The sequence below is a fragment of the Herpailurus yagouaroundi genome, unplaced genomic scaffold (genome assembly GCF_014898765.1).
Source record: "Herpailurus yagouaroundi ecotype Mexico unplaced genomic scaffold, PumYag 141, whole genome shotgun sequence".
NCBI lineage: Eukaryota > Metazoa > Chordata > Mammalia > Carnivora > Felidae > Herpailurus > Herpailurus yagouaroundi.
The window spans coordinates 39,726,954-39,746,385 of NW_024412396.1; the positions used below are offsets into that span (position 1 = coordinate 39,726,954).

At 41.9% G+C, this 19,432-nt stretch overlaps 1 protein-coding gene across 1 annotated transcript in view; it reads right to left on the minus strand.

Moving 5' to 3' along the window:
• ESR2 (estrogen receptor 2) overlaps positions 1-19,432 on the minus strand; it is a 69,950-nt gene that overhangs the window by 10,534 nt on the left and 39,984 nt on the right. The window contains exons 5-7 of the mRNA XM_040477365.1: positions 17,514-17,813; positions 16,983-17,121; positions 9,015-9,148 (exon numbers count right to left, since the gene is read on the minus strand). Coding sequence (XP_040333299.1) covers positions 9,015-9,148; positions 16,983-17,121; positions 17,514-17,813 — 573 coding nt within the window. The remainder of the gene's footprint in view (positions 1-9,014; positions 9,149-16,982; positions 17,122-17,513; positions 17,814-19,432) is intronic.

Genomic DNA, 19,432 nt, shown 5'->3' on the forward strand with positions numbered 1-19,432 from the left:
TTTTGGGGACAGAGAGAGACAGAGCATGAACGGGGGAGGGGCAGAGAGAGAGGGAGACACAGAATCGGAAGCGGGCTCCAGGCTCTGAGCCATCAGCCCAGAGCCTGACGCGGGGCTCGAACTCACGGACCGCGAGATCGTGACCTGGCTGAAGTCGGACGCTTAACCGACTGCGCCACCAGGCGCCCCTCTGATGAATAATTTTAGCACCATTGCATGTAATTATTTGCCAGCAGCATATCATCTTTGATGAGGTATCCATTCAAAATTTGCCTATTTTAGTTCAAGCACCATCTAGTGGGAAGATCATTCTTTCCCTATTTACCTTGACACCTTTGTTAAAAATTCCTTGTTGTAGGGGCGCCTGGGTGGCGCAGTCAGTTAAGCGCCCGACTTCAGCCAGGTCACGATCTCGCGGTCCGTGAGTTCGAGCCCCGCGTCAGGCTCTGGGCTGATGGCTCGGAGCCTGGAGCCTGTTTCCGATTCTGTGTCTCCCTCTCTCTCTGCCCCTCCCCCGTTCATGCTCTGTCTCTCTCTGTCCCAAAAATAAAAAAATAAAAAAATAAAAAAACGTTGGGAAAAAAAAAAGGTTAAAAAAAAAAAATTCCTTGTTGTATAGGTCTATTTCTGGACTCTATTCTGTTTCAGTGATCTATTTTGATGTCAATACATGTTGTTTTCATTCCTGTGGCTTTAGAATAAATCTCGAAGTCCAGCAGTATGAGTCTTCCAACTTAGTTCTTTTTCAAAGTTCTTTTGTCTGTTCTAGGTTCATTACATTTCCCTACGAATTTAAGAATCTGTTTGTCAATTTCTACCAAAAAAAGCCTGCTGAGATTTTTATTGGGACCAAATTGAATCTATAGATGATTTTGAGGGGAGCACTGACATCTTAACAATATTGAATCTGCTAGGCCATTAACATATCTCTCCATTTATTTACAATTTATTTAATTTCTCTCAGAAATGTTTTGAGTTTTCAGTCTCAAACCTTCTGTCAAATTTATCCCTAAGTTTAATAATTTGTAATGCTATATAAATAATATTGATTTTAATTTCAATTATCATTTGTTAATTGCTACTATGTAGAAATACAATTGATTTATATATATTATCCTTTTATCCTACAACCTTAATAAACCCATTTTTTTTGTAGACCCCTTGGGATTGTCTACATCAATTAGCATGTTATCTTTCCAACCTAAGCCAAAGTCGGATCTTACCAACAGAGCCACCCAGGTGCCCTGCCAAAGCAATCTTGAAAAAGAAGAACAAGGGGCGCCTGGGTGGCTCAGTCGGTTGAGTGTCCGACTTCAGCTTGGGTCATGATCTCGCAGTTTGTGGGTTCGAGCCCCGCATCAGGCTCTGTGCTGACAGCTCAGAGCCTAGAGCCTGCTTTAGATTCTGTGTCTCCCTCTCTCCCTCTCTCTCTCTCTCTCTCACTGCCCCTCCCCTGCTCATGCTCTGTCTCTCAAAAGTGAATAAACATTAAAATTTTTTTAAATTAAAAAAAGAGAAAAAGAAGAACAAAACTAGAGGTATCACAATCCCAGACTTTACATTATATTACAAATTTGTAATAATCAAAAACAGTATGGTACTGGCACAAAAACAGACACATAGATCAATGGAACAGAATAGAAAACCCAGAAATAAATCCACAGTTAAATGGTCAATTAATCTTTGACAAAGGAGGAATGAATGTACAATGGGAAAAAGATACTCTCTTCAATAAATAGTGTTGGGAAAACTGGACAACTACATGGAAAAGAATGAAACTGGACCATTTTCTTATACCATACACAAAAATAAACTCAAAATGGATTAAAGGCCTAAATGTGAGACACAAAACCGTAAAAATCCTAGAAGAGAGCACAGGCAGTAGTTTTTCTAACATTGGCTGTAGCAACATCCTTCTAGATATGTCTCCTGAAGCAATGGAAACAAAAGTAAAAGTAAACTATTGGGACTACACCAAAATAAAAACCTCTGACAGCAAAGGAAATAATCAACAAAACTAAAAAGGCAACCTACTGAATGAGAGAAGATATTTGCAAACGACATACCCAGCAAAGGGTTAATATCCAAAATCTATAAAGAACTTATACAACTCAACAGCAAAAACCAAACAATCCAATTTAAAAATGGGCAGAAGACATGAGCAGAATTTTTTCCAAAGAAGACATATAGATGGCCAGCAGACACTGTGAAAAGATGCTCATCATCACTTATCAGCAGGCAAATGCAAATCAAAACTACAATGAGATACTACCTCACATTGCCAGAATGGCTAAAATCAACACAAGAAACAAGAGGTGCTGGCAAGGATGTAAAGAAAAAGGAACCTTAGGCATTGTTGGCGAGAATGTAAACTGTTGCAGCCACTGTAGAAAACAACAGGGAAGTTCCTGAAAAAGTTAAAAACAGAACCACCCCATGATCCAGTAATTGCACTACTGAATATTTACCCAAAGAATACAAAAATACTAATTCAAAGGGATACATGCACCCCTATGTTTATTGCAGTATTTGCAATAGCTAAATTATGGAAGAAGCCCATGTGTCCATCAAAAGATGAATGGATAAAGCGCAAGCACGCAAGCGCGCACACACACAGGAATATTACTCAGCCATAAAAAGAATGAAATCTTGCCATGTGCAAGAACATAAATGGAGCTAGAGAATATAATGCTAAGTGAAATAAGTCAGTCAGGAAAGATGAATAGCATATGTTTCACTTATATATGGAATTTAAGAAACAAAACAAATGAACAAAGGAAAAAGAGAGAGAAACTAAGAAACAACTCTTAAATATAGAAAACTGATGGTTACCATGGGGGAGGCGAGTGGAGGAATAGGTGATGGGGACTAAGGAGTTCACTTGTCATCAGTTCACTTGTTCACTCAGTGCTCAGTGATGAACACTGAGTAATGTACAGAATTGCTGAGTCAGTATATTGTACACCTGAAACTAACAGAATATTGTATGTTAACTATACTGGAATTTAAAAAAAAACTAAACATGAAAAAAGTAAAAAACAAAGTGTGTACAAATTTGGGATTATTAATTCCTTAAATGTTTGGTAGCATTCTCCCAGAAAAGCCATCTGGGCCTGGAGTTTTCATTATGGGAAAGTTTTTAACTACAAATTCAACTTCCTTAATAAATATATGGCTACTCAGCATTTTAAAATTTCTTCTTGAGTAATTTCTGTCTTTTAAGGAATTTTTCCATTTCATCTAAGTATTCAAATGTACTGGCATAAAGTTGTTCATAATATGACCTCATTATTCTTTTTAATATCTGCAGAATAATAATGTCACCAGTAATGTCACCTCTCTCGCTCCTGATATTGGTAATTTGTGCCTTCTTTCCTTTATTCTAATCAGTCTGCCTAGAGGCTTAACAATTTTATTGTTCTCAAAAAAATCAGCTTTTGGTTTCCTTGATATCGATTGCTTTCCTTTTTTCTGTCCCATTGATTTCCACTCTAATCCTTATCATTTGTTTTCTTTGGCTTACTTGGAGTTTCATTTGCTTTGCTTTTCCTAGTTGCTTAAGGTTGGAAGCTAAGGTCATTAATCTGAGACCTTGCTTTTATTTTACTATGCGTCTTGAGTGCTATAAATCTCCCTCAAACTATGGCTTTAGCTGCAACCCACAAATTCTGCTACAATGTATTTTCATTGTAAGTTAGTTCATAATATTTTCTAGTATTGCTTGTGATTTTTGCCTGTGATCCATGGGTTATTTAGATGTATGTTATCTGGTTTCCAAATGTTTGGAAATTTTCCAAGACCTTTTTATTAGCGGTTTCTAATTTAGTTTCACTCTATCAAAGAAAATCCTTTGTATGACTTAAATCCTTTTTAACATATTGAGACTTGTATTATAACTCAGAATATGGTCTATCCTGGTAAATATTTCATGAATACTTGAAAAGAACATATTTTCTACTGTTGTTGGGTAGAGGGTTCTATACATGTCAAATAGGTCAAGTTGGTTAACGATATTGTTCAAGTCTCTATATTTACTGATTTTCTGTCTACTTGTTCTGTATTGATAGAACTAACAGAGGGACATTAAAATTTCCAACTATAACAAGAGATTTGTCCATTTCTCCCTGCAGTTCTATCAGATTTTGCTCAGATATTTTGACATCCTCTTTTTAATGCATAAATGTTTAGCATTTTTATGTCTTCTTGACAAATACACCCATTTACCATTGTGAAAGAAACTTGTTTAATCTTTAAATAAAACCATATAAACAGTGTGGAGTGGTTTGCATTGTTTGTTTGGTCTCAAAGTGCTTTCTCAGTCTGCAGGATATTTTACTGTCCCTCTTCCACTTCCCAACACAGATATAAATCCCATATATCTATAAATTTCACATTTAGAAATTAAATTTGCATGTATTTCATATTTTCCATGTCTCCTCTAAATCTCCTCATGCTTTCCTCTACCTCTTAGACATTTGGAAAATAGTTATAGTAATTATTGTTACTAAACTATTGTTTTAATGTTCTTGCCTACGAATTCTATCATCTGTATCATTTTGGGGTCTTTTCCAGTTTATTGGTTTTTCTCCTTATTATAGGTCATGTTTTCTGCTTCTTTGCATGCTTGCTAACTTTTGACTGGTTATAAGACATTGTGAACTTTACCTGGTTGGGTATTGGATATTCTTGGATTCTTTTAAATATTCTTAAACTTTGTTCTGTGATGCAGTTACATTACTTGACAATAAATTTCATCCTTCAGGCGTGCTTTTAAGTTTTGTTTGGTAGGATCAGAGCAGCCTTTAAGTCTAGGGCTAAGTTCACCTCACTACCGATGCAATACCTTTTTGGATACTACACCCAATGTCCAGTATATTACAGTGTTTTCCTGCTGGGTGGTGAGCACATGAACTATTCCAGCCCCTGTGTAAATGCTAGGGATTTTCTGTCTGCTCCTTTCTGATGGCTCTTTCCCTGTCCTTGGTTAGTATCCTCATAAGCATGAGGTTAATGCTCAGACGAAAACTTAAAGGGCACCCGCTACAGATCTCCAAAGCCTATGCACCCAGCTCTTTCTCTCCAGTAGTCTCCTCCCCTGCAAATCCCAGCTGCCTTGACCTCCTCAAATTCATGACTCTGTCCTCCCTGTGCAGGGAGACCACTGGTGTCTATTTGGGTTACCTCTCCCTATGGAACCTGGTAGTTGGCTCTAGATAGTAAACTGGGTGATCCAAGAGTTCATTTCATTTGTGTCCCTTCTCTTGGGGATCACTGTCCTGTGTGGTCTGTTGTCCAGTGTCCAAGGTCTATTTTGTATATTCTCCAGTTTTTCTTTTTCTTTTTTTAAATTTAAGGTGGGAAAGTAGATTCTGTCCCTATTTTTAATGTAACGCTACAAATAATCCAAAACAACAACAGCAAAAGCCTATACCTTCAAATGCTTAAAATCTAGCACACAAAAGACCCCTCTCTCCTGACAATGGAAATTTCCCAGGAGAAACAGAATCCCGTTTTCCTAAATGCATCTGACAACTGTTTTGACTACCAAGTGAGAGAGGAACTTTGTTAAAAGAAGATTTCCTAAATATAGAATTGAGTGTAAACAAATTCTACTCAATTTACCACCACAAATGGTAATTACATCACATGCCTGACTCACCTCCTGTAATTTTATGATGGCAGTTCTGTCAAATGCTGCAGGAGGGACGCTGTAGCCTTGGTCTTTCCCATTTGCACAGATGATACTTCTAGCTTTCACAACAACACAATATGATGTCTCGGAGGCTAAACTGACAGTAAGAAGCCTTGCCAAACAGAAGGCTTTCTACTGCAAAGTGGTGTAACAAGAAGCACATGGCTTTGCAAGGAGCACTTTGCTTCACAGAAATGAGTTCTAAATTATTTCCAAAAGTAAGAGAAGCCCCATAATCTAGCACTTGATGATCCTCCTGTGCCAAGATGGGAATGAACTTTTCAAGCAACAAAGACAGAAATCGCAGCACACGTGTGAGGTAAGGTCTGTAGGTGGATTCAAAGAGATCAGGAAAAGTCCATTTTCTTCCACGATCAATTTCAAAGATCTCAGTGGGACGTACTCTATACACACATCACCTTAATCGCTGATGTAAGCCTCGTACTATGTTGTAAAAGGTGAATGGTACAAATGTCAAGAAGGTGCCAGAAGCGCCAGAGCATTTAGGAGTCTTCTTTGGCTTTCTCTACAATTTTCATTCATCCAACAGTTGACCATTTCTATTCACAAACTGTTTTCTGGAACTGGGGTGGAGAGTGCACTGGGTGTAGGGGAAATGCCCTGCTAGGCAGGTAGGGCCAGATTGAAACCCAACTGGGAAGTACATAAAGGTGGTCTTCGGGGTCTCTATATCTCCTTCTTCATTTGCCCCCTTCCCCTCCCTCAGGACTGACTCTCCCTGCCCAGATCCAGCCCTCTATCTCCATGCTCCATGCCAAGGCTCAAGAAGCACTGCTCTGTATGTCTCCCTTTCCCTCTCATCAGATCTAGTGCCAGTGGCCAACAGTACGTGGGGGTGTTAGACACGCAGGAAAGTGTAGGTTACAGAAGGAGTGGGCAGGTGCCCAGAAGGTGGCCACAGGGTCTGCATTGAGTTTTGGCTTCAGGAACTGCTGCTTTGGATGATTTAAAATAAAGTGGCATCAAACGATCCCAGAGATTCCCATTGTTTCCAGCATGAAGTTGTAAGATTGGATAAAATCTAGGTAGCAAAGCCCCATATGATGCCCAAATGAAGTTATCCGTAAGTCATCAGTTGGAGGATTAAAACTTGCATATACAAAACAACAACAACAAAAACTTGCATACCCGTATTATTTCAGAAAGAAATAAGCCAACGAGAGTAAATAGCTAAGCAAAGCAAGCAATACCAGGGACAGGAGCTGGGCCAAACACCAGGTAGGTGGTAATCTAAACAGTGTCAACAGTACATAAAAACTTAGAAATGCGTACAAAGTAGCACAACTGTATTTACTGCAGCAATGTTTATAATGGCAAAAAAAAAAAAAAAAAAAAGCTGTAATTAAGTAAAGGCCCATCAAACAAATGGTTGAACAATTCAGACAATGTCCTCACTCAAAGAATGAGTTAGACCTCTCCTAGCTGACCTGGAGGTATTTCACAGCATTTTGGAAAGTAAAAACGCAAGACACAGAGAAGTATTTGTATATATAGGTATCCCAACTTTTAAAATTATGCTAATTTCTTAAAGTGAGGTTTTTTGTTTTTAATTTGAGAGAGAGAGAGAGAGAGATAGTGTGAGCCGGGGAGAGGGGCAGGGGCAGAGGGAGAAAGAGAGAGAATCCCAAGCAGGCTCCACACTCAGCACAGGGCCCCATGTGGGGCTCGATCCCACGACCCTGGGATCATGACCCAAGCCGAAACCAAAAGTTGGGCACTCAACCAGCTGAGCCACCCAGATTCCCCCTAACTTTGATTAAATAAGGGGAAAAAGCTTATCTATGTGGATATTGGAGGGGACGTATTATTTTAAAAGATTATTAGAGCATAGAAGAAGGTATAAAATCTATCCTCTGGTTGTTAAGACTAGCTAGTTGGTGTTGGGCTGGAAGGGTCAAGCCAATAATTAGATGAAAGTAGGCCTCTTTCAAAGTCTTTATAATTTTTAACATAAGATGCTCTGCTGTTTATGTAAAATTATACATATAAGCCTGTGTGTGCATGGGTATCTCCCTCTCTGTGTACGTATGTGTGTGTGCGTATATCTATCTACCTATCTACCCATCTCTACCTATGTACCTACCTACCTCTATCGAGAGCTGTCTGTCTATCTATCTATCTATCTATCTATCTATCTATCTATCTATCTACAGAGAGCTGTTAAAGATTGGTCTCCAATCTTATGGTGGTTATCTTGCCCAGGGGTGGGGGGAGATTCCTGGTGATTTTTTTCTTCCTTGTATGTTTTTCTTTTGTTTGAATGTTTACAAGAACCAGGTTTTACTTATAGAATAAGAAAAGAGCAGCAACACTACCACACCCATGTACCTTCAGTGCCTCTCTCATTTCTCACTTCGAGCCCCGATGTTTCCTTCAAGTCAGGCCCTTCCTCCCTGGCCCCTCCACAGCAAGTCCGTTCAGGCTCTCAGCGTCCCTGATGACTCTGCGTAGGCCCCGGCCTCTGTCTCTCCCCTCTCCAGCCAGTCCTCCACGTGGAAGCCACAGTGATCTCTACGGAACGCTTCTCTGTCCGTGATACTGCCCTGCCTGGACCTCTTCTAGGGCTGCTCAGCACCCCAGGGGCAGTTCTCGGCCAAGGCGTGCAGTGTAATCTCCGGTACCACCCTGCACAACCATACGCACCTCCCTCTGCTCCTCTGCACAGCCTGCAGCTCCTGGCCCTCCTTTCATTTCTCCTAGTGCTTCCCTTGTCCCGCCAATGTATGCCCGTCCCTGAAGACGCACTCAAACCGTGTTTCCTTCTGCAGCCACTCCTGTGTCTCTCCTGGTTTCCCACAGCACTCTGTACCTACTCTATTAGACCACCGATCACTGCTTTTCATAATTTGTTTTCTCTCTCTCCCTCCCTAGACTGTGAGCTGTTGGAAGGCAGGACTACATCTTCAATGTCTTTACCAAATGAATAAATGAAATCAATGAATGAATGAATCTGTAAAAGCGAAAGAGTAAATATAAATGCGGGTCAACCATGTAAAATGCCTGTATAAACAATGAACAAAGCTGTAAAGTAAGTATTTTAAAGTTCTTTTTTTTTTCTTTTCCAGCTTGAGCCACTTTTTAAATTACTGCCAGTAATTCAGCCAGTGAATAATTCATATTCAAGTTACCAAAAGTTAACTACTGTTTCAATCCCTAGAAAATGAAACAGAGAAGTCAGAAAGGAAGCCATTTTTCCCTTTTTAAGTAAAATAAGAAGTTTGATACTGTTCTTCCCACCAGGCTAGTTCTAGAAACAGCATCTCTCCCCCATAAAACACAGCCCAGCTGTGTGGCTACTTACTGGAGTTGAGGAGGACCATGGCCTTGACACAGAGATACTCTTTGTGTTGGAGTTTTAACTCACGGAACCTTGAAGTCGTTGCCAAGAGCATGTCGAAGATTTCCAGAATTCCTTCTACACATTTCCCCTCATCCCTACAAAAGTTTGTTTGGAAATTTAAGAAACATGCAGCACTAGGCAACCAGCAAAAGCAATGAGTATTTTCTTGTTAACCTCAAATTTCATCTTGAACACCCTTTAACTCTGACAAACCGGTAATGAAAGCACATCCAGTGATATAAAATTACTAGAATAATCTTCACATAGAGAGGATAGGGAACTTCTATAAATTCCAACCGCAAACATTTGAATGAATGCTACTGAGACAAAAGTGTGCATTAGAAATACATTTTCCTTCTACCTGCGCACCAAATGTTTCCTTAACAGATTGCCGTTTCTGTTGATCATTTTCCTTCCTAGACCATTTCGGCCAACCAGCCCTAGTTACGACACACGTTGCTAAAATGAGACCTTCCGTGATCCCATCAGAAGACTCTGAAGGGCTAATGAGGAAGACTGAATGATACTGAAACAATCCTTCACACGGGAGGGCTTAACTCACTTCCTGGAGGTCATGTAAGAAACTGGCGGGGCAACTAAGAGACATTTAACGTAACTTGAAAAAAAGCCAAAGAAATCACAATGTGAGAAGACAGATTAGAATCAGGAAAGGAAGGCAGAAATGGAAATATGCACATTTTTGACTTGCCAAAGATTATTTTTAAGCAAAGGTTTTAGACAAACTTCAAACCATATAATCAAAATTCTTTTGAACATTCATAGAAATGAATTTTTATATGCATACTTTTGAAGGAAGTTACTTGAACTGTATCTGGAAAATACCAGCTTCAGTTCACTCCAGCCAGACACACATTATTCTGCCTCACTGCTCCCCCCAAAATCTTCTATTATCATCAGCCATAGTCATTGGAAGCCCTTGACAAGCAGTTAGATGATTTTCCCATGAAACTTCATTTGCTTCTTAACACCTGCAGAGCATGATGAAGGGGAGCCTGGCAGAGGTGGGTGTCTGCGGGTTTCATCCTTAGTCTCCCACGCAGCCCCTGAAGGGAACCTGAGATCTTCAGAGAACTGACTGTTCCCTCTCCTCCTCCCCCCAACCCCAAGCCAGGACGTTTCCAGTGATGGCGATGGCTGGAGAAAGGGCCTCTGCGGAATCGAAATGGAGCACCGATGGCGGTGAGTCTTTCCCACTGGGTTCTGTGAGAGGACAGCCTCTGGCCAGGATCCTGCATTCCACAGCATCCAAACCCTCGCAGACTCACCTGCACAAAGCCACAAGCAAGCAAGCCAACTGCAAGTTGCAAACAAATATGGTAACTTCTGCAACCACCTGAGGCTTTCCGAACATGCACAGGTTAAGTGATAAAACGCCAGTGCCTCCTAGAAATCACTCATAGGGAAAGGCCACCTTGGAGAATCAGCCCTGGGCAAAGGGTGCCCAAACCGGTAGGAAACCTCCAAATCTCCCCTCCTCCCACCTCCCCTGCTCTGGGCTTTCCCAGGCAGCCAGCTGCAAGTGTCCAGTAAGGACAATGCATGCTTTGCACGTAGTGAAATACCTATTCCCTGAAGGCCCCTCATGCCACATAATCAAATCACTATGCTTGGGGACAATTATTGGAAATCCTAATTGTTGGGCTTAAGGTGAGCTGATGCTGAATAAAACTGGTTCTAAAATGTCTTGGGGGGTCAGGGGCACCTGGCTGGCTCAGTCTTTACAGCGTGTTACACATTTGTAATGACTATTTTAATGATCATTTCTTTATTTTTAACAAGGAGAGTGCACGTGCATGAGTGGGAGAGAGGCAGAGAGAAAGGGAAAAAGAGAATCCCAAGCAGGCTCCCCTTCAGCACGGAGCCCAAAGCGGGGCTCAATCTCATAAACTTGAGATCACAACCTGAGCTGGTATCACGAGTTGGACACTTAACCGACTGGGCCCCCCAGGTGCCCTGAGCATGTGACTTTTTTTTTTTTAAGTTTATTTATTTTGACGGGAGAGGGGCAGAGGATGAGAAGGAAAGAGAAAGAATACCAAGCAGGCTCTGCACTATCAGCGCAGAGCCCAGCAAGGGGTTCAAACTCAACAAATCTTGAGATCATGACCTGAGCCAAAATCAAGATGACTCACCGACTAAGCCACCCAGGCGCCCCAGAGCACTTGACTCTTGATATCAGGGTTGTAAGTTCATGCCCCACTTTGGGTGTAGATATTACTTTAAAAAAAAAAATCTTTGCAGGGGCACCTAGGTGGCTCAGTCAGTTAAGGGTCTGACTTCGGCTCAGGTCATGATCTCGCGGTTTGTGAGTTCGAGCCCTGCATCGGGCTCTGTGCTGACAGCTCAGAGCCTGGAGCCTGGAGCCTGCTTCAGATTCTGTGTCTCCTTCTCTCTCTGCCCCTCCCCACTGTGCTCTGTCTCTGTCTATCAAAAATAAAAAAAAATTTTTTTTTTAATCTTTACAAAACTAAATAAATAGGGGCACCTGGGTGGCTCATTCGATTAAATGACCAGCTGTGGCTCAGGTCATGATATCGCAGTTCGTGGGTTCAAGCCCCATGTCGGGCTCTGTACTGACAGCTCAGAGCCTGGATCCTGCTTTGGATCCTGGGTCTCCCTCGCTCTCTGCCCCTCCCCCACTTGCACTCTGTCTCTGTCTCAAAAAATGAATAAACATTAAAAAATAAAATAAAATGAAACTAACAAACTAAATAAACAAAACAAAATATCTCTGGGGACAAAAACAAAAAGCCCCCCAAGTCCTTCATTGATTAACAGTTTGGCTCTTCTCTTTGAGACCCAGTCAGAGGTGGGGTCATGCACATGTAGAGGCATGCATACTCACACCACTCCCCAAACAGTATGATAAGAGGATTCATCTGAAATCAAAACCATTTTGTGCAGAGGTTGCCACGTGTACCTAAAAACACATCCCTAAGTATTGAAACTAGTATAATTTCCTCATTAAAATGCATGCCATTTTTTTAAAGTTTATTTTGAGTGAGAAAGCGAGAGAGAGAGAGAGAGAGAGCAGGGGAGGGGCAGAGAAGGGGAGAGAGAGAGGATGCCAAGCAGTCCCAATGCGGGGCTCAAATTCATGAACCGTGAGATCCTGACCTGAGCTGAAACCAAGATGCTTAACTGACTGAACCACTCAGGCATCCCAAAATGCTTGCCATTTTAAACACAAACTCATATTTCAAAAATGGAGGGAGGGGCACTTAGGTGGCTCAGTCAGTTAAGCATCTTACTCTTGATTTCAGCTTGGGTCATGATCTCAGGGTTTGTGGGATCGAGTCCCACATCAGGCTCCATGCTGACAGCTTGAAGGCTGCTTGTGATTCTCTCTCTCTCTCCCTCTCTCTCTGTTCCTCTCCCACTCATGTTCTTTTTCTCTCTCTCAAAATAAATAAATAAACTTTTTTAAAAAATGGAGGGAGAGTTTATATTCTAGAGCATCCTAAACCCTGAGAAATGCTATAACTCACTGTAATCAGAACATGTATACCTCATGGAAAAAGTGAATCTCTGAATGAATTTTAAAGAATCAGGTTTGATTGCTTTTATTAAATAGATGTGACAGCCAGCCATTTCATTCAAGGGGTGGCACAGTTAGAATATTTGTATTCACTTCACAGGCTGGAGAAACCAGATAATTTTTGTAGACAATAAATGAGAAATACAGGAAATATGAGACAACACCTCATAAATGACACCCTACTAAAGCTCCGCCTTAAAATGAGTCTTACAGAGGAAGGACTTTTAAATAATAAGTTAATGAGATCTATTACTCTTATTTTATAATTATGGAATGAACTGAACTAGGGGTAAGGAATTAGGATGGGGGACACCTGGGTGGCTCAGTCTGCTGGGCATCTGACTTCGGCTCAGGTCATGATCTCACAATTTGTGGGATCAAGACCTGCATCAAGCTCTGTGCAGACAGCTCAGAGCCCGGAGCCTGCTTCACATTCTGTGTCTCCTTCTCTCTCTGCCCCTCCCCTGCACACGCTCTGTTTTTCTCCATCTCTCAAAAATGAATAAATGTTAAAAAAAAAAGTCTAAAAAACAACAACAAAAAAAGAAATTAGGATGGGATTAAAAGATTTGAATTAAAAAGAGAGAACAGGACACCCGGGTGGCTCAGTCAGTTAAGCATCTGACTTCAGCTCATGTCATGACTCAGTTTGTGAGTCTGAGTCCCGAACCAGATAAGCTTGAGCCCCACTTCAGGTAAGCACGAACCCCACTTTGGGTGAACACAAGCCCTAATTCAAGGGAGCCCTGCTTTTCTTTCTTTCTCTCTCTATCTCTCTCTATCTCTCTCTCTCTCTCTCTCTCTCTCTCTCTCTCCCCTCCTTCTACCCCTCGTGGGATTTTCTCTCTCCCCCGCCCTTTACCCCTTGCTCACTTACATGCTTTTTCTCTCTCAAAAAAAAAAAGAGAGAGAGAGAAAGAACATATGATTTGAATGTTAAAATACTGAAACAATCTATCAGTCAAACCAACCCACTCATAAAGACTTACTTTTGCACACCATTTGCCCATAAACTAGGGCTAAGTAAAGGTAAAATTAGTAACTACATGTGGAATGTCTTATTGTGTGATAACCACTCCTTTATAAAAGAAAAAGATTCTATTTGATCCCAAGGACAAAATGTTGAATGAGTGGACCTGGCTTTGGGTGCACCATTTTGTACCCACGTTCGTATCTGGTGACCATAGTTTACTTCTGTGTCAGGGCAACAGGCTGGGGGCTTAAAGCTGAACACATGGAGAAGACTTAAATATTGAACAGAAATGAAAATTACGTGTGTACCAAAGGGAGATGAAATTTTTAAAGTGAAGATTCTTTGGGTATCTTAAAGAAAGTCAACATACAAAAAACTAATGTGAATGCAGACTCAGTACACGCACAATGATACGAGTGCACGGAAATCCATACGCATCCACAATGAGGGACGTGCCCAGATCCAAACTCCCTCCGATTTTTAAAAAAATTTTTTTCATGTTTATTTATTTTTGAGAGAGAGACAGAGTGCAAGCAGAGGAGGGGCAGACAGAGAGAGGGAGACACAGAATCCAAAGCAGGTTCCAGGCTCTGAGCTGTCAGCACAGAGCCTGACGCAGGGCTCGAACTCACGAACCGTCAGATCATGACCTAAGCTGAAGTCGGATGCTTAACCGACTGAGCCACCCAGGCGCCCCTGATTTTTAAATAATACTTAACATTAGACCATTTCCTGTTGATGCCAAGGACATGACATGTCTTAGCAGATACGATTTTTCCAGCAAATAAAAGCTCAGATTCTGTGGTAGATCCTCACATGAATTTGTGACTCTATAGTTACCAAGAGAACTACCTTGTTAGAAATAAGCTGAGATAACCGGCTCTTCCTCTCATCCTCAATAGGTCTAAGTTTTCTCACTGCAGAAGCCTCAACAAGAATAAAGGGAAACAGGAATTGTTGCCTCAGTCTCCACAAGTGGGTTAATTTAGTTATATGCACAGCTTTCATGGTCACACCACCACGTGAAGGCACTCTGATAGGACAGTCTGCCAAAAGAGAGCGATTTTTAAGCGGTGTGCAAATTATTTATTCATGTTGCAGAAAAACCTCATAATAGAACTTCTTTGTGACGCGTCACCTCTGACTCTGAATAAAAAACGTTTCAAGCATATTTGAAGCGACAACTCCTCCAGAAACATACCCATCACATAAAACAGTATTTATCTGTAATAATAGACGCACAAAAGAATTGAACTATCTTATCTTAGACTTGAAATTCTAGACCTCACAAAGTTTATGTGTTAACAATATTAGAGGTTGCAACAAAAAATAACCACCACAGGCACTACAAAAACAAACAAACAAAAAATGCTTGCTCACTGTGAACGCATTTACGATTCCAAAGGCGCCTCTCCTCTACTCAAATATACTAGATTTGTGTGCTGGGCAACACAATACTTTCAAATATTTATAAAAAGTAATGTGAGTCTATTAAAAATCATTTGTAACAAAAATTACTTCTTGTTTTCCTTCTATTACTTAACCGAAAGGTAGGCCTAATATTTGTCCAGGATTCGTGTCAGTTTACACTAAATTCCATCCACAGGAATCAAAGAACTCACACAAAGAGGAGAGGTGGTTATACTAAAAACCAGGAACGAAACAGTCACTGCACATAAACATTAAATGCAGCATCAATGTAGAAATCAGGACAAAAGGCAACCACAACCCAATCCCGGTGTCTGCAAATGTATTGATTCAAGGCGTGAAACTTCTTCCTAGCGCTAACTTCTAGAAGTGTGTGTGTGTGCGTGTGTGTGTGGCTTCATCTGAACGCCAAGAGGAACATAATGAGTAAATGAACGATAGTGACGGCTCAGCAGGGGGCTTGGCTTTCCAGCCTGCCTTGCCAGATGGTGTCCTCCGTGACAGGAAGAGGAGGAGGTTTCTGAAGTGGGCAGAGAGTAGAATGGAGTTGTCCCAAGATAAAAGAATCAAGTAGAAAGTCACTTTGCCTCTCAGCCTCCTCCTCTTTCCCTTTTCAGTTCTCTGTCCCTCTGAGGGGCATGACCCATTGTACAGGTAACTACTGTCAGAGTTAAGAGCATGGACTTCACAGCCAGCCCCTACATCCAGCTCTACCACTTACTACCCTGTCACCCTGTCACCGCAGGCAAATTACCTGACCCCCCCCCATTTCCATATCTGAAGGATAAGGATAATAAGGGCACTTACCCATAAAGGGCCGTGAAGATAAAATGAGTTAACACATCAAATGCTTAAGATGGGGACTGATATATACAAGCCAATAAGTTGACTGTTTTGATTGTTACTGAAGGGTCTCGGCTTCCAGAACCTACCTTCTTCTATGGTTTCCAGAACCTACCTTCTTCTATGGTTTAACACCAGGGCTTGCTCCTGCTCTTTCCAAAGGTTCTGTTCTCCACTAAAACAGTGCTTTGTCAACAGTGTCATGCAGAACAAGAGGGAGAGTGTGTGCTAACAACTTAGGGGTATCACTTTTCACCTGTGTAACATGTGCACGGGGGTCTCCTGATGATCTAAACAGGCAGTTCCAAGAGTTGGGGGCAGACATTTTCCATTCATATAATGGCTCCTTCCACACCGTGCACCGAGTCAAATGTGACTGAACATTCTACATTAGAACTTTCTCAAAATAAGGAACGTGGAAATCCATTTCCATGGAGAGATTTTCAACCTGTGCTCAAATGTATTCCAAGAAAGTGTCCCACTTTTCCTACTAACATTTTTAGTGTTGTATATTCTGATTTTTCCTCCATGAACAGTTCACCTGAGTCAATTAAAAATTGGTTCCTTTTCTGCGCCATCTTTAAAAGAAAACAAGGCGCAAGTGAGTGACGGCATTGGCGCTATCATTCCCCAATTTCCATTACCTTTCGTTTGGCTTTAATAACCATTCCTTCCACTGCTACTGTCAAAAATGCTATAGAGCATACAGTTACAGTCAAAGCACATTAAAATAAACTGCAGATCTGTAAGAATTTTATCACCTGTCCAGGAAGAGATAGGCATGGTCCCCACAAGTGGAAAGAACAGCAGGGCAACTTAAAATTATAAACTGAAAATGGAATTTTTAATGCTGAAAAATCTAAGTTGACCTGCACACTTACTAGCCACATATTCTGCAAGATACGGGCTCTTATAGTCTGACCTGTAAATGCCACCCCACTGCGGGTAAGGATAAGTCACAGGACACTGAATCCTAGTACCCATGCTCTCCTTCTTGGGCTCTTGACCTGGTGAGGGAGCTCATGACATTATCATCCTCTTGACTGACCTTTCAGGTGTGAGGTGTGAGGCAGCGCCCGGGACTCAGACAAGTCGGGAGGAGAAACGGGATGCATTTTTCTCTCACCTGTCCAGAATGAGGTCTGGAGCAAAGATGAGCTTGCCGGGGTGGTCAATGGAGCGCCACATGAGCCCCACCATCAGCACCTCCATCCAGCAGCTCTCCAGGAGGCGCACTTGGTCATACAGGCTGAGCTCCACAAAACCTGGGGAAAGCAAGAGGCCGTGAGAAACACCCACCCTCCTCCACGGCTCCCAGTGTCTGTGAAAACAAAAGAGCAGGTTTTCACAAGCTACAAAAACACCCACGACACAGAGAAAACAACCAACGTTTTAAAGCTGCGGCTACACGCTGACCTAAGGAAGGAAACTCTGAACTCTGCGTGTGCAACTCACAACGTCCGGCCTCGGACTCCTTCTACAGACTTAATACACGTCATCGAAGATTATAAAGGACAGTTACCTGGGCTCACAGCTCCACCCCCCCACCCCTCCCCCCGGACAGATGCCAGGGAAGAACAGAAAGCTGGAACAGATCGTTTTTAGTTGTATATTTTTTAAAGTCCTCTGCACTGAGCTGAGATCCAGAAAGCCCTACCTGGGATTTTCTTGGCCCAACCGATCATGTGCACCAGCTCCTTGTCGGCCAGCTTGGTCAGGGACATCATCATGGAGGCCTCGGTGAAGGGGGTGCTGGGGCGGCTCACCAGCACGTGCGGCGGCTCCGCCTCCAGGAGCGTGAGCACCAGCTGCTCGGGGCTCAGGGCGCTCAGCAGCAGCTCCTTCACGCGGGTCACGTGGCCCCCGGCTTTCTTGGCTTTGCTGACGCAGCGCAGCTGCTCCTCGGAGCTCTTCTGCCTTCGCACGACACGGTAGCCACACCTTTCCCTCCGGGAGCCTAAACCGGAGAGAAGATCACACAGTGCTTTCCCGTGGCTTCGCCAACCCGGCGTTCGAGGCGCCCGAGTCGCCGGGGCAAGAGTGAGGCCGTGACGCCGTGGTTAAGACCCGCGCCTGTCCCCACAGCGTGTCTTAGAACAGAAGCCTGACTTACTTCCTGGAACCTGTGGGGCGTGTACCAGAGATGGGTACATTTGTGACTATATTAGCAAGAGCAAAACGGGACGTTTCAGGGACAGTAGCCCAAATGAACGTAAGGTCTCCTATTTCAAGATTACCTATGGAGACGAAAACGATTTCTCTTTTAAACAGCGTTGACGGGGCGCCTAGACGGTTCAGTGGGTTCGGCGTCTGACTTGATTTTAGCTCTGGTCATAATTTCCTGTTTCGTGGGATCGAGCCCTGCATTGGGCTCCACACTGACAGCACCAAGCCTGCTTGGAACTGACTCTCTCTCCCTCTCTCTCTCTCTCTCTCTGTCGTCTCTCTCTGCCCCTCCCTCGCTCATTCGTGTGCTCGCTCATCTCTGTCTCTCTCTCAAAATAAATAGAACTTAAAAAAAAAAAAAGGGTGCTGACATAACCTCAGTTTTCAAACCACAGAATTAGGAGTTTTCTTCAGACAAAAGATAGGCAAAACTTGGGAACTGAATGAACACTGATGTTTCCAAACAGTTATCCAATAATACACTTGTATAATACATTCTGAAAATAGTCACATGAACTTGTGTGTGCTTACACATATACACATGCATTTTTATATATTTACACAAATAAATATATTTCAAGTAATAAATTTTTTTAAATCCTGAAAAATATAGAAAAGCACAAATTTTGGCATAAATTCTTTCAGTTTTCTTTTAATGCTATTTACTTTTGCATATTTCATATACAAAATTTAGATCACAGTGTGCATATACTATTTGAAACTTTTTCTTTTTATTAGAAAGGCGTCATTTTACAATTTAAAAACCTATATAGCATTCTGTTTTATGAATATAGCATTATTTATCTAAAGTGTCCCTTGATGGAAATCTAGGTTGGTTCTAATTTCTTTGCTAGTATTCATATTACAATGAAAATGAGTACCTGTATCCAATTAGTCCCTTAAAATAAATTCAAAGAAGTCAAGTTGCTGAACCAAGGCATATACACATTTAAGATTACTGATAGATTACCCTCTAAAACTATTCTAAGATTTTATTTTTAAATAATCTCTATGTGGGGCTTAAACTCACAACCCTGAGATCAAGAGTCACATGCTCTACAGACTGAGTCAGCCAGGGGCCCCCTCCAAAACTATTTTATTGTTTTATTTTTTAAATGTTTATTTATTTGGGGGCACCTGGGTAGCTCAGTCGGTTAAGCGTCTGACTTCGGCTCAGGTCATGATCTCATGCTTCATGAGTTCAAGCCCCACATCAGGCTCTGCTGACAGCTCAGAGCCTAGAGCCTGTTTCGGATTCTGTGTCTCCCTCTCTCTCTGCCCCTCCTTGTCTCCTGCTTTGTCTCTGTCTCTCAAAAATAAATAAACGTTAAAAAAAATTTTTTTTAACGTTTATTTATTTTTGAGAGAGAGAAACAGAGTGTGATTGGGGGAGGGGCAGAGAGAGAGGGA